We start from the raw sequence: 25,463 nt of genomic DNA on the forward strand, positions 1-25,463 counted from the left end.
CGTTTACAAACATGCCAAGTTTAGCTGCACTTGAACAACCATTCCAGGCTGCCATATCCAGCCCAAGAAACCGTAGAAACGGGGGAAAAAATAAAATGTACTTCTTAAAATAAATGTATCATGCCTTGTTGCTAAGGTATGGCAATGTGACTGGTGTCTTGTATGGCAACATGTCTTGTATCAGTTTGAAACGCTGAGGAAGGCCTGTATGCCTGAAACGCGCCCGTTTCTCTAAATAGACTGCTGCTGCTGCTGCGTATGTTTAAATAAATAAATACTTTTAAAAGTCATTATTCAAGAGAGTGCGGATATTCCCTTCATTCTGAGTTCTACTAGAATCTGCACCCAAAGAAACTACAGACCTCTCCACAAGACTCCTGCAGAGAGCGCGCCTTCTCCTAATGGTACTGAACCAGTTAGGAGTTCTATTGTTTTGTATGGCAACATGACTGGTGTCTTGCACGCGCACGAAGGCGCACGTGCAAGACACCAGTCATGTTGCCATACCTTCGTTTTTTCTGAACTGACGCCACTGGTACAGCTAGTAGACGGATCATTTTTGGTGACTTTCTTGAAACTGCAAATGGTAGAGCTTGGCGAGGCGTTGACACGCACACACACACACACACGCGCACACGCACACGCACACACACACACACACACACACACACACACACACACACACACACACACACACAGTCACACACAGACCTGTGAGGTCGTGGGTGGGCCAGGAGCCCAGTTCGCAGGCTCGGCAGGTGTACTCGTCAAACACAAACTCGTTCTCTTTGCAGGGCGTGCAGGTCCAGCAGCAGCTCACCTCACCCTTACGGATCACCTGCAAAACATGGAATGACAGACCTTTAACGGATCACCTGGAAAACATGGAGTGACAGAGCTTTACGGATCACCTGGAAAACATGGAGTGACAGAGCTTTACGGATCACCTAGAAAACATGGAGTGACAGAGCTTTATACGGATCACCTGGAAAACATGGAGTGACAGAGCCTTACGGATCACCTGGAAAACATGGAGTGACAGAGCTTTATGGATCACCTGGAAAACATGGAGTGACAGAGCGTTACGGATCACCTGGAAAACATGGAGTGACAGAGCTTTATACGGATCACCTGGAAAACATGGAGTGACAGAGCTTTATGGATCACCTGGAAAACATGGAGTGACAGAGTGTTACGGATCACCTGGAAAACATGGAGTGACAGAGCTTTATACGGATCACCTGGAAAACATGGAGTGACAGAGCGTTAACGGATCACCTGGAAAACATGGAGTGACAGAGCTTTACGGATCACCTGGAAAACATGGAGTGACAGAGCGTTACGGATCACCTGGAAAACATGAAGTGACAGAGCGTTACGGATCACCTGGAAAACATGGAGTGACAGAGCTTTACGGATCACCTAGAAAACATGGAATGACAGAGCTTTATACGGATCACCTGGAAAACATGGAGTGACAGAGCGTTACGGATCACCTGGAAAACATGGAGTGACAGAGCCTTACGGATCACCTGGAAAACATGGAGTGACAGAGCTTTATACGGATCGCCTGGAAAACATGGAGTGACAGAGCTTTATACGGATCACCTGGAAAACATGGAGTGACAGAGCTTTACGGATCACCAGGAAAACATGGAGTGACAGAGCTTTATACGGATCACCTGGAAAACATGGAGTGACAGAGCCTTACAGATCACCTGGAAAACATGGAGTGACAGAGCTTTATTCGGATCACCTGGAAAACATGGAGTGACAGAGCTACATTGATCCCACCAGGGATATTTCAGTGGACATGGCACTACTATTCCAAGAAGGAATAGGGGGTCCTCAGAGTTACTCTAGGGGGTCCTCCAAATCTTCCAATCCTTTTTATATTAACCACTTGAACCCTAGTGTCCATTTTCTGAGAAATTTAGCCAAAAATAGCAGATCTACAAGCTCACAACTTGTAGATCGGCTATTTTCGGCAAAGAGGTTTGGTGTAGAGGGTAAAAAGAACAGAGTAAGTATAGAGTGAAAGGTCAAGTTTATTAATTAGTGACGGTTCAAGTGGTTAAATATCAGAAAACACAAATTGACAAAAATACACTGATCCAAAATAGCCTACACTGATGATTGTGCAGTCAAACAATTAAACTATATAGAATCTATGAACAGCTTGTGGGGGTCCCTGCTTCATCTCTCTCTCTCAACTAAGGGGTCCTTGGCCTGAAAACGTTGAAGACCCCTGCTTTAGGCTATAGTGGCTTCTACCACTTTTTGTGGTCACATGTTCAGATACTGGATTCTGATTGGCTTAAAACAGTGGTAAATCAGTCAACAACCTTGAGTTGGCTCATGGACCCCGCCCACTGTTGTGTTGCAGTTGTAACATTTCCAAGATCCTTGCAAGTAACAACTGTGTTTTCATTCATTTATATTATATGGTAGAAGTGGTAGAAAAGCAATTTACCATTCAAACTGAATGGTAAAAACAGTGGTAAATCAGCCAACAACCCACTCTCTCTCATGGTAAATGGCTGACTTCCCACACGGGAGAACCCAGGGTTCGAATATAACCAGTTCAGTGGCCTTGTGGCCCTGAAATTGGGAGGCAGGGGACCAATCAAAAGGTTTGTTTCTTGTCACCTTGATCTGTCCCTTGGCACAGGGCTCGCTGCACACAGACTTCATGATGACATCTCTGCTGGTCCAGATCTCGTCGTCGTCGATCCTCAAGCCGCGGTTGTCCCAGCTGCCCACGTTGATGTAGTCATAGTAGTCCTTCCCCATCTTCTTAAAGTTCATGATCTCATATCTGATCCAAAACGTAACACGCATGCACATACACGCGCGCACACACACACACACACACACACACACACACACACACACACACACACACATATATACAGGGACGTGCAGAGAATGTTAGAGAGGCAGGGGCTGACATTTCTTAAAAACATTTTTATCCCACGATTTTGTAACCCATTTTCACCCAGTGCCAATTGCCTATGTAATCCTGGGCTCTGCCCTCCCTCTGCCGCGCCTGGGGAGACAACGGACAAACCTCATGCTTCCTTCAATGCATGGGTAGTCCAAGTTGTTTCTTTTCACCTGACAGGGGGGATTTCCCTGGGATGGACATAGCATGTGGAAGGAACACGTTATTCCAACCAGTTCCTTTCCCCTCCATCAGGTGCCCTGGCTGGCTGGGGGAGGCATTGAGACCAGGATTAGTGCATGTTTTTGTGAGGATATCAACCCTAGGAGACACGGGGAGAACATGCAAACTCCACACAGAAAGGCCCTATCGCCAACCCCACCTAGGGTGTGGGCGCTGATGATGCCGAGGGAGGAACACGCCCACAGCACCTACAGCGTCCCCCGGCGGGAATCGAACCCAGGACCTTCTAGCTGTGAGGCGAAGCGCTAAGCACTGCGCCACCGTGCCCCCTGACATTTCTAAAATGGCCTTTTGGTGAAAATACTGAAAATAGCAGACCTCCAAGCTCACAACGCGTCGCACACTAAACTAAGCATAAAAAATGCATTACTGGAGAGGTGACGTACAGCATGGATTTCTACAGAGAGAGAGCAATTCTGTCAACATGAGATGCTGCATTCAAGTTCAGGAGAGTTTGGACAAGGCAATTCTCTTGAATGCTGCCTTCAGGTATGGCATGGAAAGAGGGCACTTGCATTTCTTTCACCATAGTAAAAACTGCATTCATGGCCTGGTCTTTTTACAGACGGGTAAAAGGGCAGGGGCTCAAGCCCCCTTTGATGTCTATGTGTGCACGTGCCTGCACACATACACATACACGGTATTACACGCACACGCGCGCATGATGTCACGACAAGCACGGACCTCACCAGACAAGACGCACTTCAAAGACGCTTTGTTATTCATGAAGAGTGGAAGTGATGACTGATGGAATAGGATGGAACCAGGAGAGATGTATCATGGACCGCATTAACCCTGGTTAATAGGGCTAGGCTAGAATTATTGAATGCTTTAACCAGTGAAAAATAGCAGATATACAAGCTCACAGCGCGGCACCGAGTGCCGCGCTGCGAGCTTGTAGATCTGCTATTTTTGAAAAAGTTGTGAAAATGTGTGCAAATCTTTGAATATATGTATTTTCAAAGCCAACGTTTGTAACTCAAATTTTGCTTCCGGGGAGGGGTCCCTGGAACTAAATATTTTGACATGGGGGGTCTAGCTGTGGCCAAATACATATCATCTTGGGGGTCCTTCACATGAAAACGTTTGAGCACCACTGACATAGAAACATAAGTTTCTTGCACACATTTTCACGATTTTTCAAAAATAGCAGATCTACAAGCTCGCAGCGCGGCACTCAGTGCCGCGCTGTGAGCTTGTATATCTGCTATTTTTCAATAGTTAACATTCATGGGGGGCCCGCAGTGAATCCTTGTACCCAGGGCCCAGAATTTGGTGTGACGCCCCTGTAGTAACTGCATCGAAATATCGTTTTTAACGAAGTATATCAAAATGAAAACAGCTAAAATTGAATCGTATCGTTTGATTTTGCATTGTATCGAATCGGCAGTGCAAAGAATCGATTGTATCGATACTACCTACTTGTGCATTGTATTTAGCATTTTAAGAAGAAAAATTGTATTACTTCTCCTTTCCATATAGCTACACTGTTCTATCGATAAATGTGTGTAATCTCTGGGTTCATGTCAAGGTGCAGGTTTGTCAATATACAATGTCCATGTATTCGGCAGATAATCACTGTGTTTACTTATTTATATCCATAATAATACATGTTTCCCTTCAAAACCTGCATTATCCACACCATTCACACAGATTTAATTTCTTTACTAAATAGTTACTATATCGATTTTAAATCACTGAATCGAATCGCATCGCATCGCCATGAATTAACCAATATATTAACCGTATCGTCAACCATGTATCGTGATATGTATCGAATCGCTATTAAAATGTATCGTTACACCCCTACTGGTTAACCCATGTTCGCTTTTAAAAAGAGGTATTCAAAGAAAATCATAATTTTTCAAAAATAGCAGATCTACAAGCTCGCAGCGCGGCACTCGGTGCCACGCTGTGAGCTTGTATATCTGCTATTATTCAACAGTTAAAGCATTAAATAATTCTAGGCCTAAATGGGTGTACGCCATCATGTGTTTGTGTTTATTTACCTTCCAGGCGAATCTCCGTTCTCGTCGAACAAGATGCCCTCCCCCGACACGCCTGTGAAGTTGGTCTTCATCAGGAAGTCCAGCAGGGTGGCGCCATCTATAGGCCGCATGGCGTCACACAGACCCTACAGACCACATATAATGAATTAGCCCCATATCATTTTAGAACCTCACGCTCCACTGCATACTGTTGTGCTCTGAGATGAGGTCCTACAGGGGTATCCCCGGGCTGGGGTTAGAAGGCCTCCACGCCGAAGTAGATCACCCTCCCAAAATTGTATCCAAAAAGTAAAGGTAGTTCCATGCTCCCAGAGTATGATTTTCCATCCCCACGATACATAAAACATGCACTACGGCATGAAACACGTGCTTAAATCGCTAGTTTTGTCAGCCAGTGTAATGTTTTCCCTTTCAATCGGAACTCCCCCGGCGGCAGGTGCCTAGTACTGCTTCTACATACTGGACGTGGGCGGATGCGCAGCGTCGCGTCGCGGTATCGACGCACGTGAAGTGCCGCGCGGTAACACCAACTGGATGCGGTGCACTGCCACACAGCACATCCATTTCCCCCGGTGGGGAGAACCATGGGAGAACATGTTCACCGCGCGGCAACGCTGGAAAAATAGAACAGCGACGTATCAGCGCGGCAGGCAAGGCGGCAGACCCGCGGCTGCGCGCGTCTGACGCCGCTGGTGTGGGTTAGATCATTGAAAATAATGGGGCCGTATGTTTTGACACGCTGCTTCCGCGCCGCCTCCGCGTCCGGTGTGTGTTCTCCTTTATTCTGCTACAATGGGAAGGGAGCAGTACTGGCAGAATAAGAAGCAGTACTGGCCGGGGGCTTTTCTGAATTTAATGAGACTAAATAAGCGATTTAAACCATTTCCCAACACCAACAATTTTTCTTCCCTGGAACTAAACTAAATATTTTGAGATGGGGGTCTGTGGCCAAATACATATGATTTTGGGCGTCCTGGCATAGAAGCACCACTGGCATAGAAAAAAAACCTTAGAAGGATTTGAAATATTCAAAGACTTGCTCATGATGTTCATGATTTGAGCAGTGAGCTTGTATATCTGCTATTTTTCAATAGTTAATAAAAAATAAAGCATTCCCAGTCTAAATGGGTTAGACTGGGAATGCCCCCCCCCCCCCCCCCCCCCTATGAAGAACATTCATGGGGGACCCGCAGTGGATCCTTGTACCCAGGGACCAGAATCTGGTGCGACACCCCTGCCTAAGTGGAACATGAACCTCTGACCTGTACTGCACCATAACTCAAAGATAAACCATATGTCTCACAGACGTTTCGGGTCACCAGCCTTGACACACTGATGAAGGCAGGACGACCGAAACATCCGCGTCCTCTTTGTGAGGCATATGAAACAATAAACAAAATGGTCTGATTTCAACCCTCTTCTCTTTGAGTAGTGAAAAATGAACACAGCCGTAAGCCCTACTTTCGTCAAAAATGGCACATCTACAAACTCACGACGCGGCACGTCACGACGTGTTTGTGAGCTTGCAGAGCTCGCTAATACCGCTATATCGTCCATCGTGATAGCAGAGGCAGCCACGGAAGTCAAGCTGGTCCCAAATGCTCATTCACCGTTCAATCCTATTTGGCCTTGATCTAAGACATATTTCTTGTAGAAAATATATTGTCGTTGTCGGGTGGAAACCTTGTATGTCCAAAACCGTTTGTTTTGCATTTATCGTTTTAAAAATGACTTAAACTAGTGAAAACAGCTGATCTACAAGCACACAACGCCTCTCACCTAGATCTGCTGTTTTCACTACTTTTGTGCCACGGCCTTGTATGATGAAGCAGGGTTTTTCTACGCGAAAAAATGTACACATTTGAAACTTGGAGATACGAGGTTTCCACCCGACAACGACGATAATATATCTGTCGATCTACTCTGTAAAAGGTTCACATGTTTGTTGTCATGTTCATGTAATAACTCGTCTTATCTTCAGGCTCTGCTTCAGGGGGGTTTGCGATATCAGAGGCTGTGTCACACTTGCACGGATTAATCTGTATTATCATAGGAGCACTATCAGTTTCAACGCGATATCATTGCAATGAACGATTTGAGTGTCTGTTGTTTTTTAGAAAAACTTAAACTGACATCCATAATGACAAAAAAGTGACTACAGTAGGTTGAGATATTTTTCACTTTACTGGAGTATTTCCAGTTTACTTTTCCTTCTACTCCACTACATCTCAGAAGCAAATGTTATACTACTATAAATACTGTTATATTCAAAAACACTAGTGACTAGTTACTTAGTCTTGTGTAGCCTGACAACTATTCCACAATCTCTTGTGTAGCCTGACAACTATTCCACAATCTCTCGTGTAGCCTGACAACTATTCCACAATCTCCGAATGCTATAGTCTAGAACTACAGCTCCTTAACGGCGAGTAATGGAAGCTGGCATTTCTAAAATATATTTTAAAATGTCATTTCTGCTAAGCAGCAAGCTAAATATGCTTAGATGATTTTTTTATTTATATTATGATAAATGTGCGTGATGTGAGACGGAAACGGAAGTGGAGGAAGGAGGAGGCTTCACTTCCGCTTTAACCGCTTACTCAACGTTCTTCTTACGTTATTCCAGACTGTATGACAGGAGCATTTGCAAATCGCGGAGTCAACAGTCTGGCCATGCGAGACTCCTAGAGACAAGAGACTACTACTTTGTAGATTTTGATTATTACAAAATATACATCATCCACTTCAGCCCTGTTTACACTTTGGCCATTTGAAAATAGCTATTTTACAAAGGTCACAATGTTGTGCTTTGTGGGCTTGTAGATCTGCTGTTTTCAATAGATTTCTTATACATTAATTATCCGGGAGCAGGTTGGGTTAGCGCCCCAGCCTGTGTCTTCCGTGAGGAAGAAGCCCAACAAATCCACGGTGAGGCCTTTAGGAGGGCCATTCAACTGCAGCAGCTGAATGGAATGTTTGGATTGGGGTCTGGTGCAACGCACAGGTTCTGAACCTGGTGAGAGCAGGAGAGGACCTGGTAAGACGTAGGAGGAGCCCGGCCAGGAGTCAACCCATAGAGCCTAGTTCTTCCACGCGCCAGAATGGCTCCCCAATCCTGGCAGAGTAGTTCCGGTGCTGCACATTGAGTGACCCTGTCTTTCCCTAATAGGACTGATCGTGGATAGCTACTGGGACGTAAGTCGGGACTTGATCAACCCCGGCTGGGTCACCTGGGCGAGGGTGTATGATGTTGCGAGACCCGAAACACCCGTCGACCCCAGGCTACATCACTGATGATACGTCCCAGCTGCATCCTTGTGATGTTTTTTACACTATTAGTTCTATTTATAGTGGCTCATAGGAATAGACTATGTGACAACCAGGAATAGTTTGGTGACCACCGGAGACTCGGTTGACGGCCGGAATTTAGACGGCACCCGGGAGCAGGTTGGGTTAGCGCCCCAGCCTGTGTCTTCCGTGAGGAAGAAGCCCAACAAATCCACGGTGAGGCCTTTAGGAGGGCCATTCAACTGCAGCAGCTGAATGGAATGTTTGGATTGGGGTCTGGTGCAACGCACAGGTTCTGAACCTGGTGAGAGCAGGAGAGGACCTGGTAAGACGTAGGAGGAGCCCGGCCAGGAGTCAACCCATAGAGCCTAGTTCTTCCACGCGCCAGAATGGCTCCCCAATCCTGGCAGAGTAGTTCCGGTGCTGCACATTGAGTGACCCTGTCTTTCCCTAATAGGACTGATCGTGGATAGCTACTGGGACGTAAGTCGGGACTTGATCAACCCCGGCTGGGTCACCTGGGCGAGGGTGTATGATGTTGCGAGACCCGAAACACCCGTCGACCCCAGGCTACATCACTGATGATACGTCCCAGCTGCATCCTTGTGATGTTTTTTACACATCTGAGAAGTAGTGAAACGGGACATATATACTTTTACTTTTGTCCAATACTTGAGTCAATTTTGAATTCCGGACTTTTACTTGTAACAGAGTAGTTCTACGTTGCAGTATTGATAAAAAAAAAGAAGTATTTGAATATTTTTGACCCGATTCTATAAATGTCTGCTAAATCCTTCTTCTAAATCAGTGGTTCTCAAACCTTTTCATGTCAAGGACCCCCAAAATTACATGTATTTGGCCACGAACCCCCATCTCAAAATATGTTGTTCCAGGGACCCCCCAGAAGCAAATATTTGAGTTACAAATGTTCGCTTTTAAAAAGATATATATTTCTTCAAAATAGCACACAGTGAGCTTGTATAACTGCTATTTTTCTTTTACTTTTACTTTTTTTCCCAATACTTGAGTCAATTTTGAATTCCGGACACTGACTTGTTACAGAGCATTTCTACATTTAAGTATTTATTTAAAAAAAAAAAGGTGAGTAGTTTTTCCACCGCTGCAGATGTGTGCTGTACAACAGAAAAATCAATGTCATGTTCTAACCGCAGGCGGTGTAACTGTCGTGTCAAGTAGCTTCTAACCCACGCGACAAAGATGGACGTGTAAGCTCTGAGCTGTGCGTCAGTGAATGAAGCGCTGCTTGCTGGAGGGAGTCCACACCATGCAGTATTTATTAGATATTCACAGTGAGATGGATCTGAAATCCAGGTCAATACATGTTTATCATTTATATGATGCAGCTCTGTGCACCTGATAGCCTGACGCAGCGTATCGTCATTGTCGGGCAGAAACCTTGTATGTCCAAAACCGTTGTGCTGGTTGATCAGCTGTTTTCACTACTTTTGTGCAATGCTCTTGTATGATGAAGCAGGGCTTTCATTTATGAAAGACCATACTATTTTGAAACTTGGAGAAACTTGGCTAAGAATCCTTTTTTATATGAACTCATTTACTACCTCATCCGATAATCCCAAGAAAATCCCCATGTTCCTCTCCGCCGGGCCCGATAAACCTGAGAATTTAATATGCTTTAATCACTATAAAACATTTAAATGTATAATCGCTGTTTATCGCAAATCTGGCTCTAATCACCCACGGAAAAGTGATTCTGTTCTCATTTCCGGTTTCCGCCAGATATGGTTTCCGTATCGGGTGGGGGGCGGGACCAAAGTGCCGCTTCCGTTAGCTTTCATGTGAACAGTAGTAGAGGGAGCTCAGCGATGGAAGCGTATTTTTTCAATGGGATTTTTTTATTTGAAACCTGTGATCGCGTGTACACACGCCTGGTACATGATCCGTGCACAGATTGTGCGCGATGTGCACTTGAACCACTTGAACCCTAATAACCCCAAATTGACATGAATCCAAAATACACTGATGATTGCATGCGCTGTCAAACGATTAAATGATCATCTATGAAAAGGTTGCGGGGGTCCCTGCTTCATCTCTCTCTCAACTAAGGGGTCCTTGGCCTGAAAACGTTGATGCCCCCTGATGTAGACTGTATGGAGTGGATGGTATAACTCACCTGGTAGCCTGGGCACAGTGCCCGCTGCATGTTATGCAGACCGTATGCCATGGAGTAGATGGCGTTGATGACGAAACCCATCTTGGTGTCCTGGGCGTACTGCTGCCGCAGCGAGTCATGCTCTGCAGAGAACAACACAGTCTCATCATGAAACCTCCAATGGAGACTTAACCACCCAAAACCCCATTAAGGATACGTTCGGATATGCAGACTCAACGCACTGGTGTGCCATGTTGCTGTTCGTTTATTCTGTGCACTTGGTGCGTTGTCGTTCGGAAATCTAGTGCGCTGTGCTGAGTGCATGCACTGAACGACCCTACTCTGAAGATGGGGTTTGACGGTGTGGTGCGGCAGTGTGGTGTTTTGATTGGTTGGTTTTCATGGCCATGTCTCGAGCGCTTCTCAGCGTTGAACAATGGAGGAAATGATAGCAAAATGCAGCATTTGTGGCTTAATTCGTAGTTTGGGCTTGGTAGTTTCACATGCATCAATGGCAATTGGTAAAACGATGTTGTGAATTCAATTATATTTCATAGCAACGTTACTTAACGAGCATGTACTATCAATAGAACTGTTGTAAGAGAAAGCTAGGCTAGCCAAGGTTTTAGGGTTTCAACTGGTCTTTCGGAAATAAGCCACGCTGAGTGCACCGTACAACGTTACCGCCCACTGCACTCACTACACTGAGCACACAGCCGGTGTGCATTTCCGAACGCACCCTATGGTTGACTGGAGTCCCTAGGGCTCTTTTCTGTTTTCTGTCATTGTGGGGAAAGCTTTTGCTGAAAAGAAAAAAACTAAAAAACAAGCATTGCAACGTGGTGGTGCGTTGTGAGCTTTTGATCTACCTTTATAAGTATCTGCCCAACTCTACTCTCAAGACTGTTGACTGTTGAATGATGCAGCAGTGTTAGGAGAGTAGAGTCATGCTTTCCTTTCCTTTCCTTTCCTTTCCTTTCCTTTCCTTTCCTTTCCTTTCCTTTCCTTTCCTTACCACGATTGCCGCTTCCTCTCGCTTTCACCCTCTCTGCGTCACCTCTCTCTATCTCTCTCTCTCTCTCTCTCTCTCTCTCTCGCTCTCTCTCTCTCTCTCTCTCTCTCTCTCTCTCTCTCTCTCTCTTCATTAGGATACATGAGTCTCTTTGAAGAGACACTTATACACTGTTTTGCCTCTGAATGGAGATTATGTGATGGAGAGAGAGAGAGAGGAAAGTATGAGAGCGATGGGAAGGCATTTAAATATGAACAAGCCTGCATGTGCGTGTGTGAGTGCGTGCATGCGTACATGAGTACATGGGCCCGTGTGAGTGCGAATGTACTTTTAAAGCCAAGCGGCCAAAGCCACACTAAGCAGTAAAGTGTGTGTGTGTGTGTGTGTGTGTGTGCGTGTGTGCGTGCGTGCGTGCGTGCGTGCGTGTGTGGTCTGCATGATTTACATGACTATATGCTATTATGAACACCTGTAGATGAATATGCAGATCAATCTTTCGTAAGGTGTGTCTGTGTGTGCGTGTGTGTGTGCGTGTGCGTGTGTGTGTGTGTGTGTTCCCATTTTCTGGCCAGCTGAACAGTTTTATTTGTCATGTCTCTCAGTGCATTTTGTGGGATGTGTACATTGGCAAACAGATGTTGTATTTTCGCCAGGGCCACTTCTCTCACAGCCTGGAGCTTCATGACAATAGGGAGGGGAGACAGGTCGATCAAGTCGAGGCGATGGTGAAACTCTTTAGTGAGCTCCTCAACTTGCTCCCCCCACTCACCAGCGATGTTGAACTTATGGCCCAAGTATGGGTATGTCTCATTGCGAGAGTACACCCGGATGGGTTGGCCCATTATTAGGAAGGAGGGGGGCTTGTCTTTCTTGGCCTTGTACCAGCGGTTGCCGCCACTGCGGCGTTCATGGAGCACTGCACATTTCGTGTGTTTCACCTCCAGCCCGGACCAGTGGAGGAATTCATCTGTGCGTGCCAGCATGTTGGTGATGACGTTCTCCTCTCTGGATGACACCTGCACATCATCAGCGTACCCCTGGACGGGGTTTGGGGACCGGATGTGAGGAGGAGCGCACTGATGGATCCACTTCATCCATTGGTTGAGGGCAAGGATAAAATTTACAGCGCTCCACGGACAGCCAGTTTTTATTCCCACCTTCAGAGAGATTGGCTCTGTGAGCTGCTGCCCACAGATAACCTGGAGAAATGAGTCTTCGTACACGTTGGAGATAATATTCACAAAAGGCTGAGGTAGATGTATTTCCTCCAGTGCATTCAGCATTACCTTATGTGAAAGTGTGCCAAACGCATCTCTGAAATCCAGGAATACAGTGTAGAATTTAGAGGATTCATGTTTGAAGTCATCTATTCCTGTTTTTAGGCAGAATACATGTTCATTCATTCCCTGTCTGTTAGGCTTTCTGATGTGGGGAGAGTGTTCCTGTGTCCACCAGCCAGGGTAGGATGCGGGCAAGCAGGCACTTCATAAAGACTTTGTATATGGTAGGGAGTAAAGAGATGTCACGCCATGTGGATGGGTCATCTGGATTATTGTCTTTCTTGGGGGTCCTGTAAATGAGGGCACCTTTCCAGGAGTCGGGAACCCGCTCATTAATCAGGCATGCATTAAAAATATATGTAAGGGTTTGTGTTGACATGGGTCTAGTGGCTTTCAGGGTCTCATATGTTCAGAGCCACTTTACTGAATTTCCCCCTTGGGATAATAAAGGTATCTATCTATCTATCTATCTAGCTTTGTTGTTAGGGAGAGAAATCAGAACTGTATCTACCTCCTCTGCTGTGAACCTGCAGGTCTCTGGGAGATAAGCAGGTTCTGCGTTATCAATGACGTCATGCCAGGGGGGCGTGGCCAGGGGCATAGTGGTGGGTGCATCTTGATATTTAGCCTTGTTGCGACCGAAGGTCGCATATACTCTGAAGAATCGTGTCGCTTGAGTGTCCGAAGCCTCGTGACCGTCCTTCCGAAGCCTCTGTGATGTCAGTGTGATGTCAGCGAGTTGTGACATCACTTCCTGTACAGGGCAGCTACACGAAATGTGGATAACACTATATATGGAGATAGTCCAGTCCATCATGTCATATGGGACTACCGTCATAGAAAGTAGCCATTGTTAGGCCGGAGTCAATGGCTGTCTGTCTGACTGCCAAGTCTGCCATTGACTTGCAGCGCATGAACGCCGCACTGGAGCGTGAAAACCAACAGGCCTGATGGAAAATGATACATGGCCGCAGGCTTTGTGACGTCCCACATCTTATGTGCTGGGCATACTACTAACCGACGCCAAGGACCTCCAGAGGCCATACAAAGAGTATCTAACCCGAGGCCCCTTACTAAGTAGCATACATTTACAACATACCTTCTCCAAAAACATCAATATTGAACTCCATATGTATATGGATACATACATGTATTTTTATTAATAAAGGATAAAATAAAATAAAAATGCCATAGATGGGCATTCCCAAAAGCGAAATCCCTTTATGCCCATATATGGGGATTTCTGATGTCATCAATCTCTGACCCTAACTAGCTCAAAAGCCTGCTTTACTCTGATTTACACCCTACCTTTCCAGATGATGACCTATTGGGTACACACTTATGTCCAAATATAGAAATCCCAAGGCATCAAACCTAAGCTTGGCTTTACTAATTAACATATGTTTCATGCCCATATATGGAGATCCCTGTCCCAATGTTATCAATATTAAGGACATATCTGGAAATGCCCATATTTGGTAATGTCCACATATGGGCATGTTTTGACATAACATAGTCAGGGAACTCCATGTATGGGCATAACATTGATTCTGTGAGTGTGCCATGATTCTGTGAGTGTGCTGAGCTCCTAGGGTTGATACCCTCACAAAAACATGAACAAACTCCCCCCAGAATGACAACAACTAGAATCGTCAGAGAAACGCTGTGGTTGGCCAGATTGTCAAGAATTGGCGAGGTCGCATTCCACCCTTGGGTGTCTTACTAGTAATAATCATATACTGTAACTGTGTTACTAACGGCGGGCGGTGGGTCAGGGAAACAGCTGTTGTTCATGATAATATCGATTGCTTTTGACTTACGATGTTGCCATAGATACGCCAGTTTGTTTCTGGAAACTTTGTTCTGCTGCCGCCGCTGTGTCCCAGTGGCACGGAGCGCAGGTTGAATCCGTTCACGGATGAAACATAGCTGCGCCTCAATCCAAGTTGTGATCGAGTCGGGTGTAATATCCACTGGGTCATCGCATGACAGGGGGAACTTCTTTAGGATTCTCGCTACATATTTCAATAGCGGGAATCCGTATGGATGTCCGTTTCGCTGCCTTGCTGAGAATATTCCATTCTCAAAGAAAGCGCCAACTAGAACAGCAACCAACTTGCTCCATTTCTCAGCGCCACCCGGGGTAACGGCAAAGTTAGTTCTTTCTTGGAGCAGTTTGGTGTCCAGTGTCCCTCGGTACGTTCTTTCATGCTTCTGGAAAGTGATCCATTCACGATCCGACAGCCGTCGCACATACTGCTCGAAGTCCACGGGAGTATCCCCGCCAGGTAGTAGGGAGCTCGGATCGTAGACATTCAGGCGTTGTTTGTAGACTCGGCCACTGTTCAGCGCTTGTTTAAAGGCTGATTTTAGTGTGGTGACAAGGCACATCTGCACCAATAGTGTCCAGAACATCTCAAAACCCTACTGCATTAGCGATGGCAGTTACAACGGTTGTGTGCGTGGTTAGATGTTTAAAGCAGTAAACTGGCTCATCGCACTGCTCTCTGCTTGCGACCGAACGCCGCCATTGCACACACACACACACACACACACACACACACACACACACACACACACACACACACACACACACACACACACACACACACACACACACACACACACACACACACACACACACACTGTGAGAGACATGACAAATAAAACTGTTCAGCTGGCCAGAAAATGGGTTGGCCTAAACTCACACTCCACACAAGACATTCTTTTCCTTCCATATGGCGAAGGGGGCCTGGGGGTCCCAAATGTAGAGTGGATCTATGCTGCAACAAGGCTACCCCACCTACTTCACATGCTCAACAATGACGATGGAACTGTCAGAGAAATGGCCAGGGCATCACTCCTACTGGACCTACGCAGGAGGAAGGTCCCCCTGGCTGCTGCAGACCAGAATGATTTCTTGGGCTTCAGAAGGAAAGACACTGGAAAGCTGGACTCACAAGCCAAGGGCTTTGGGGTCTGGAGTTCAGGAGTTCGGCTTAAATGGGAAAAAAACAACATCACAGTGCCCACCTCTGATGGACTAATTACAGACCCCGGTGTGGTAGTGGAGGCTACCCTCACCCACCAGGGAGGGGACATTAGGCTACAGGAGGACACAGCGAGAAGGGTCTTGCTTAATGTGAAACAGACTGAGGCCAAACAACATTGGCGTGGACTTCGGCTACAGGGAAAGTTGGCCTGTATTGATTCTGCTGACCACTCTGTTTCACATTCTATGTACAAAAATGCTGCTATTGGCGAGGATGTTTTAAAATTTACCATCAAAGCAAGACTGCAAGTATTACCAACTAGGTACAATCTGTCAATCTGGTATCCCGACATCCATAGCCCACTCTGTATTAACCATCATGATTCTGAACGACACCTAGAATCCATTGCACACATAACAAACGGCTGCAGTGCATATAAAAACTTGTACATTGCCCGTCATGACCGCATTGTCGACATAGTGTCCGATGCAGTTAGAAAATGTATAAACATAGTAGAGTGCTACCGGATTGGTTTGGTTGTGCTTGTGATGTCTTTGCTGGCATCCCACATACACCAGACATTGTTTTTGTTGACACCAGTCACAGGGAGGTTCTGATTCTGGAGGTGGGATGTGCTTTTGATCTGTACATGGACCAGGCTTTCCAAGATAAGCATTCTAAGTACCAACCATTACTTAGAATCATAACAGACTTTGGGTACAGATGCAGATTCTCAATACTCATATTTGGAAGCCTGGGCCATGTACATAAATTGACCACGAGTGGCCTAACAGCTGTCCACGAGTGGCCAAACAGCTGTCTAAATATTGCTCTGTTTCAGCAGTTATAGGCAGCTTGTCTGTGTGGAGAAGAAGGTGTCATGTGTATCCTTAGATGTCCATGAACTATCAACCCGTTACATTTGTCTCCCTGTAAAATTAATTGTAATTTGTGGATTCAAATAAAGAACTAAAATGTGTCACCGTGCATTAATGTGCTTCTTTGATGACTGATGTGCTGGTTTAATAAACAATTTGTTGTCGTAATGGGTTCTAACGACATAACACTAAATCAGATACGCGTGCAGCTGTGCGCAGTACATGTACGCAAGTACTGTACAGTCAACTTGTTGAGTATTTCCAATTTGAAATACTTCTACTCTCTCCACTATTATCTCAGAGGCAAACAGGCAGGTTGCAGTCTATTCATTCCAGTTGGAGAGTGAACGTAAACGCATGCTCGCCTCTCAGACCATCCCGAGCTACCTCATCACCAATGTGCTTCCTTTCTCGGTCTGGTGGTCCTCCCATCGAGGATTTCCAATCAAATGGCTGCATTTGGAGCGACCCACCTCATACCGCTCCTGATTGGTCGAGTGGCTGCTACAGCTCTCGCATTTTGTAAACAAACATGGCGGACCCCATGTCCGACGCGAGTTCACAAATCGCAAATAAAAGCTGCATTAAGCGAAGTTTTATCTGAAATCATCGGCATCTCATAACTTAAAAACGGTTTGCACCTTTGGAATTTCTGTCTGGAAAATACGTATTTGCTGTTCTGCCGACGATGATTTGAGATAAAAAACAAAGGGGTTCGATGATTTGAGATAATTGGTGCACTAGGGAACACTGTGGAAAGAGATAACGCACCTGGGTTTGATATAAACTGATTCAAGGTGTGGGTTATAGTCTCACATACCACAGCAATTAAAGGGAAACCAGCCAATCAGAATCAAGGAATGGAACTAGCCGTTTTAGAACGTGTAATGCCTTGTGCACACTACAGATATATAGTTGAACGTTTTGCTTGGTAATTCAATGTAATCTCAATGGAAACCAGCTTTAAAGATGCAGGAGATCCTGAGAACAAAGCTTTGAAAGCTCATCATGATACAATGACTTTGACTCAATACCAAACAATTCATATGATATATATGGTAAATGTTTGCATTTCTGCTTTGCTATATCACATTAAACACTGAAAGAGCAAGGCGTTTTTTACTGATTTAGCTAAAATTCATGTAAAAAAAACTACTTTATTTAATACTGGGCAATATTGCTCATGCTTATAGGAAAAAATTAAAATCAGAATGGGGCTTCGGAAGGGGGGTGTTAGACGTGAGGGTGACTGTGTGTCTGTGTTTTGGATTAATACTGTCTATATCTGTGCTTCCGGGTCAAAATGACCCGAACAGCACTTAAGGTTCAAAAAATATGAGGGGGGTGTAGCATGGGTGTAGTGCAAAAATATTTTTTTTACATGTTCATCTCAGAAGAATCTTTAAGGCCAGTGAGTTTCAGGTGGAAAAAAAATAAACTTCTACCTTTTTTTTCCAAATGAAAATGTAAACCGGGTCAAAATGACCCGAACAGAACTTAAGGGTTAATGTGCTTCTTTGATGACTGATGTGCTGGTTTAATAAACAATTTGTTGTCGTAATGGGTTCTAACGACATAACACTAAATCAGATACGCGTGCAGCTGTGCGCAGTACATGTACGCAAGTACTGTACAGTCAACTTGTTGAGTATTTCCAATTTGAAATACTTCTACTCTCTCCACTATTATCTCAGAGGCAAACAGGCAGGTTGCAGTCTATTCATTCCAGTTGGAGAGTGAACGTAAATGCATGCTCACCTCTCAGACCATCCCGAGCTACCTCATCACCAATGTGCTTCCTTTCTCGGTCTGGTGGTCCTCCCATCGAGGATTTCCAATCAAATGGCTGCATTTGGAGCGACCCACCTCATACCGCTCCTGATTGGTCGAGTGGCTGCTACAGCTCTCGCATTTTGTAAACAAACATGGCGGACCCCATGTCCGACGCGAGTTCACAAATCGCAAATAAAAGCTGCATTAAGCGAAGTTTTATCTGAAATCATCGGCATCTCATAACTTAAAAACGGTTTGCACCTTTGGAATTTCTGTCTGGAAAATACGTATTTGCTGTTCTGCCGACGATGATTTGAGATAAAAAACAAAGGGGTTCGATGATTTGAGATAATTGGTGCACTAGGGAACACTGTGGAAAGAGATAACGCACCTGGGTTTGATATAAACTGATTCAAGGTGTGGGTTATAGTCTCACATACCACAGCAATTAAAGGGAAAAAACCAGCCAATCAGAATCAAGGAATGGAACTAGCCGTTTTAGAACGTGTAATGCCTTGTGCACACTACAGATATATAGTTGAACGTTTTGCTTGGTAATTCAATGTAATCTCAATGGAAACCAGCTTTAAAGATGCAGGAGATCCTGAGAACAAAGCTTTGAAAGCTTTAAAGCTGATTTCCATTGAGATTACATTGAATTACCAAGCTAAACGTTCAACTATATATCTGTAGTGTGAATGAGGCATTACACTCACTGCTGCAGGTGCGGTTGTACTTCATGTTCTCCTGGGCGTGTATGAATGTATATCACTCACTGCTACAGGTGCGTTTGTACTTGGGGTTCTCCTGTTTTAGAACGTGTAACACTTACTGCTACAGGTGCGTTTGTACTTGGGGTTCTCCTGTTTTAGAATGTGTAACACTCACTGCTACAGGTGCGGTTGTACTTGGGGTTCTCCTGTTTTAGAATGTGTAACACTCACTGCTACAGGTGCGGTTGTACTTGGGGTTCTCCTGTTTTAGAATGTGTAACACTCACTGCTACAGGTGCGGTTGTACTTGGGGTTCTCCTGGGCGTGGCCCTTCAGGCGGCAGTGGAAGCGGTGCTGCCAGAACTCGGGGAACCAGGGGTTGCGCAGGTTGTTGTCGGGCCGCAGCCGCAGGTAGTAGTCGTCGAACCACTTGACGTCGGCCGACTGCAGCTTGATGGTGATGCCGCCCGCCGCCTCCCGCACGAAGCCGTCCGTCACGTCGTAGCGGTCCGCCCAGCCGTCACTGCGGGGGGTGGAGAGACAGAGAGAGAGAGAGAGAGAGAGAGAGAGAGAGAGAGAGAGAGAGAGAGAGAGAGAGAGAGAGAGAGAGGCAGAGGCGTCAATATTGGGTATGGCAAGCCATGGCAGCCATAGACATAGAAAGGTAGACGCCTCCTTCGACTCTGATGCATGTGCATCGAGGGACTAAGGGAATCACGTGTGCATTGCTTCCACGTGCGTCACACATAGGGAAGTTGCTGGGCCAATCAGAGGTAGGTGGGGGCGGGTCTTTACGTACGCAGCCTTTAAGAACAGCTGAGCCGCGCAACATCGGAACTGGCTCTGTTGAATTGAATTGTAGTCCTTGGATAAGTCCCGAAAAAGTCGCGCTGTGATTGGCCAGTAGTCACTTTGACTGACAGCGTTCCCTTAGTTTTTCCAGGATGTCCGGACTACAACTGTTGCACGTCGCTCCAATGAACTGCAGAGGCAAACGAGGCATCTAGCTCTTATCTGTGATGGCAGCTGCCATACTTGGCTACAGGGGAAAAAAATATTTATTTTATTGGGCCTTTTCTGCCTTTAAAGTTACTATCAAAACCTCCACCGGCTGTCAGTCAGTCTTTCTGTCAGTCAGTCTGTCCGTCACGTCACGTTTTTCCCCTATATCTCCACCACTCCTTGGCTGCCAAACCACAACCCCCACCCCAAGGAAAGGGGGGGGGGGGGGACATGTGGGGGGACATGTGTGAGACATGTTTGTGACATATTTTGAAATGTTTTAGTAGGTTTTATTTTGGTACTTTAAGTATATGTTGATGCCAATACTACATTTAGCCTACTTTAGTATAAAAGAAAAGAAACACAAATACTTCTTCCACAACTGATAACATCCCCAGTTTAGACAGTCACAGGCTGTGGAAATCCCTCGTTCTACACAGCTGTGTTGGAAACTCATTTGCAGGCTTAATTTCATAGGAGCAGGTGAGCAATTACAAAACAATTATGCTAAATTATGTGTTTGTTTATTTGTTTACTCGCTGGTCGCTTGCTACTGTCGTGTGAATGCAGCGTAACGGGTCTATAACTCTGAGAGTGTACAAATGGAACCACACGGACGCATAAGGGGGTCCATTTGGTTCCATTTTGTACCCTCAAAAGTTAAGTTGAACGCAGCGTACAAGTTTGGTCACGTATTGTGACCGGGCTGGAAAATAGAAAGATACACTTACAAATAATCCTCCTCAGGGACGTGCAGAGAATGTTACAGAGGCAGGAGCTGAATTTTTAAAAGGGCTTTTTGGTGAAAATATTGAAAATAGCAGACCTCCAAGCTCACAACGCGGCGCTCTGCGACGCGTTGTGAGCTTGGAGGTCGGCCATTTTCAATACTTGATAACACACTAAACTAAGCATAAAAAAGGCAATACTGGAGATGTGGCGTACGGCATGGATTTCTACACAGTGAGGGCAATTATTTCGACATAAGATGCTGCATTCATGTTCAGGAGAGTTTGGACAAGGCAATTCTCTTGAACGCTGCCTTCAGGTACCGGTATGGCATGGAAAGAGGGGTATTTGCATTTCTTTCACCACAGTGAAAACTGCATTCATGGTGTGGAGAGGGCACTTTTTACAGACAGATAAAAGGGCGGGGGCTCAAGCCCCCTTTGATGTCTATGTGTGCACGTGCCTGAGTTTGGTCATGTATTGTGACTGGAAAATAGAAAGATAAATTTACAGTTAATCCTCTTCACATTCATCCTGTAGTTGAGATAGATAATTGGCCACCGTGAACGGACACGATTAACGGGTCAGATTAACGGCAGCAGGAAACACCAAAAAGCTCATTCCCCACTCCCGTGTTGTGGCTGTGAGCCTAGTGTGTGTGTGTTATGGATGGGACAATATGACAATATGACAATTTCATATCACGATGATTGTGACAAAAGAAATTGCGATTTACGATATTATCGCGATAATCAAAATCCATTATCGTGTTGTGAGCTTGTAGATTGGCTATTTCTTTTGCAAAGACATTTGATAGCGTGAAAAAAAGGCTGTGTCAAGTACATTATTTACAGGTCCGTTTCACCAATTCTAGAGGGTTTAAGTGGTATATGCAGCTCGGCAAATAAAAGGTGAATTGATCCCAGTGTATGACGGAGGACGATATCACGATAAATTAAATCTCCACCATACGATTACCGCGAGTGTTTTTATTATCGTCCCATTCCTAGTGTGTGTGTGTGTGTGTGTGTGTGTGAATGTGTGCGTAAGTGTGTGTGTGTGTGCGTGCGTGCGCGTCAGGTCATGAGCCTGTTATTGGGCCAAACTCAATCTTCAGGGATGAGGTGAAGTCTGCAGGCACCAGTATCTCACCAGAACAGACCCAAATATACCGCCACTGTCGTGCAGAAACCGCGTATCTCCAAGTTTCAAATTTGTAATTTTTTTCGCAAAGCAAAGCCCTGCTCCATCACACAAGGCCGTCGCACAACAGTAGTGAAAACAGCAGATCTACAAGAACACAACGCCTCGCGGTGCGAGGCATTGTGTGCCTGTAGATCGGCTGTTTTCACTAGTTTAAATCATTTTTAAAATGGTAAATACAAAAAAAACAGTTTTGGACATACAGCCGACAACGACGATACACATGTATACGCACGCATGCATTGCTTGCATGTACGCACGCACGCATACATGTACGCACGCACGCATGTACGCACGCACGCACGCACGCACGCACGCACGCACGCACGCACGCACGCACGCACGCACGCACGCATGTACACGCGCATGCATGTACGCACGCATGTACACGCGCATGCACCAGCCAGGATAATCTAGGTCAAATGGTTCATTTTGGCTGCCGTTTGACAGCCATGCCATGATTGTTGACTTCCTTCCAAAACACACACACACACACACGCACACACGACGCCGCACACACACACACACACACACACACACACACACACACACACACACACACACACACACACACACACGCACAATTCACAAATTTTCCACAGATTTCCAGGAGGCAGAGGGTTAGGATAGGCAGGCACAGATGGCAGTGAGAGTGTGCGTGTTCACAGCATGGCTCTGCATGCGTGCGTGCGTGTGTGCGTGCGTGCGTTCATCCATGACACCGTGATATAATCACATAGAATGAACAGTGAATAGAGACCTGTGGGTACGCAGGTGTGTGTGAGTTAGCATTAGATTGGGGGGGGGGGGGGGGGCTATATGAACACATCCTGCCTTCCGCGCCTTCCTGAATTGATGCTAGATCTCTCTCTCTCTCTCTCTCTCTCTCTCTCTCTCTCTCTCTCTCTCTCTCTCTCTCTCTCTCTCTCTCTCTCTCTCTCTCTCTCTTTCCTTCTCCCAAGAATCAGCAATGTGTGCAGGCATGCATGTATCTGTGTGTCTCCCCTACCTATTTCTCTCTATATACGGTATATCTGTGCCTCTCTCTCTTTCCCTCAATCTCCCACTCCTCCCTCTGTGTGTGTGTGTGTGTGTGTGTGTGTGTGTGTGTGTGTGTGTGTGTGTGTGTGTGTGTGTGTGTGTGTGTGTGTGTGTGTGTGTGTGTGTGTGTGTGTGTGTGTGTGTGTGTGTGTGTGTCTCTCCTTGGAGCTGTGCTCATTAATCATGTTGGTGACATGTTCCTTTTGGGAGAGATTCATCACATGTTACACCATGCCTGTAACACACCAACCACACACAGGAGGACACACATGCAGGTGTGTGTGTGTGTGTGTGTGTGTGTGTGTGTGTGTGTGTGTGTGTGTGTGCGCGCGTGCGTGCGTGCGTGCGTGCGTGCGTGCGTGCGTGCGTGCGTGCGGCGTGCGTGCGTGCGTGCGTGTGTTTATGCGAGAGAAAGAGACAGACTGAGAGAGAGAGAGAGAGAGAGAGAGAGAGACTATTAGTGTGCATGTGTGTGCGTGGGCTATAGAAAACAAGAGCTTGGGGCTAACCTGTAATCTTTCTGTCACTGGCCCATGTCAGCTTGTGCACGCACGTACACACGTGTGCACACACACACACACACACACACACACACACACACACACACACACACACACACACACACACACACACACACACACACACACACACAATCTCTCTCTCCCTCTCCCTCTCTCCCTCTCTCTCCCTCTCCCTCTCCCTCTCTCTCTCTCTCCCTCTCTCCCTCTCCCTCTCCCTCTCTCTCTCTCTCTCTCTCTCTCTCTCTCTCTCTCTCAGGGACTGGTGTCAACACATCACAACACTCTCTGTACAACAAGAACCAGGCATCAGACAATGTGTAAATGGATTTACAGTTGTTTTCTGTTGTTTTCTCACACACACACACACACACACACACACACACACACACACACACACACACACACACACACACACACACACACACACACACACACACACACACACTCACACAAGGGTGGACAGCCATTCAAGGTGGACTGGGAGAAGATCTCTGGCATCGAACCGGAACAACCTGGCATGGCTGCACCTGTCACCAATCAACACACTGGACAGCATAGTTCTATTTCCATTTTAGGAAGGAAGGAAGGATGAAAGATGGATGGATGGATGGATGCAGGCACGTGCACACACAGACATCAAAGGGGGCTTGAGCCCCTGGCTTTTTACCCGTCTGAAGAAAGTGCCCTCTCCAGACCATGCTGTTTTTACTATGGTGAAAAAAATGCAAATGCCCTCTTTCTATTCCACTGGCTTGTCCAAACTCTCCTGAACTTGAATGCAGCATCTTATGTTAATAATTACCTGACTGTGTAGAAATCCAATCCGTACGCCAAATATCCAGTATTGCCTTTTTATGTTTAGTTTAGTTTCAAGTAGCGAAAATAGCCGACCTCCAAGCTCACAATGCGTCGCAGTGGGACGCGTTGTGAACTCTGTCTGCCTGTGGTGGCCTTTCTTGACTGTGTTCACTGAATCTGTACATACTACATATCAACGCTTTCCTTAGTTTTGGATCGGTCACAGGACTCAGGTATTCTCTGTCTCTCTGTCTCTCTGTCTCTCTCTCTCTCTCTCTCTCTCTCTCTCTCTCTCTCTCTCTCTCTCTCTCTCTCTCTCTCTCTCAATTCAATTCAATTTAATTCAATTCAAAGGCTTTATTGCCATGAATAACATTATGTTTACATTGCCAAAGCAGAATCAATATATCAATTATCAATCAATATAATACAATCAAAAATAAAATATGTACACTTTGTAGGGGTGGAACAGTGTTCATGTATGGAGGTTACTCAATGCAGACAGTGCAAGGATGCTGTTGGAGCCAAAATACATGTTTAGTTTATTTCCTTTCTTAATTGAAATGAATGGTCTGTCGGCCGTCAATCACTGAGGGTTGCCATGGTAACTGATTCATACCTGGCAGTGATTGCGGCCAGGTGGGTGCAATGAGTTGAGGAGCAAACGGTTTTCGACCGTGTCCGTGAAACGGTGTCTTTGTGCTGTGCAGGTCGGCAATTCATTGTTTGTTGAAAGGACTATTTTACGCTTTTTGTGGACATTTTTGAACAGAACACACATATGAAGCATTTTTTTATATAAAATATTTTCAAACATTATTTTTATTTTAGCATCTGTTTTTCAAGAAAACGTTGACTATAGCTCCTTTAAGGTGGTTGTGTTCCATATGATATCCTTCTCCTAT

At 45.7% G+C, this 25,463-nt stretch overlaps 1 protein-coding gene across 1 annotated transcript in view; it reads right to left on the minus strand.

Annotated features, from left to right (window-relative positions):
• Window positions 1–25,463, minus strand: part of grm5b (glutamate receptor, metabotropic 5b) — a gene marked incomplete at both ends in the record, with an annotated part of 158,822 nt that overhangs the window by 23,754 nt on the left and 109,605 nt on the right. Inside the window, 5 exons of the mRNA XM_080731073.1 lie at window positions 712–838; window positions 2,650–2,818; window positions 5,197–5,321; window positions 10,637–10,758; window positions 19,552–19,787. Coding sequence (XP_080587199.1) covers window positions 712–838; window positions 2,650–2,818; window positions 5,197–5,321; window positions 10,637–10,758; window positions 19,552–19,787 — 779 coding nt within the window. The remainder of the gene's footprint in view (window positions 1–711; window positions 839–2,649; window positions 2,819–5,196; window positions 5,322–10,636; window positions 10,759–19,551; window positions 19,788–25,463) is intronic.

This window comes from Nannobrachium achirus, assembly GCF_963921795.1.
Source record: "Nannobrachium achirus genome assembly, chromosome: 8".
Lineage (NCBI taxonomy): Eukaryota > Metazoa > Chordata > Actinopteri > Myctophiformes > Myctophidae > Nannobrachium > Nannobrachium achirus.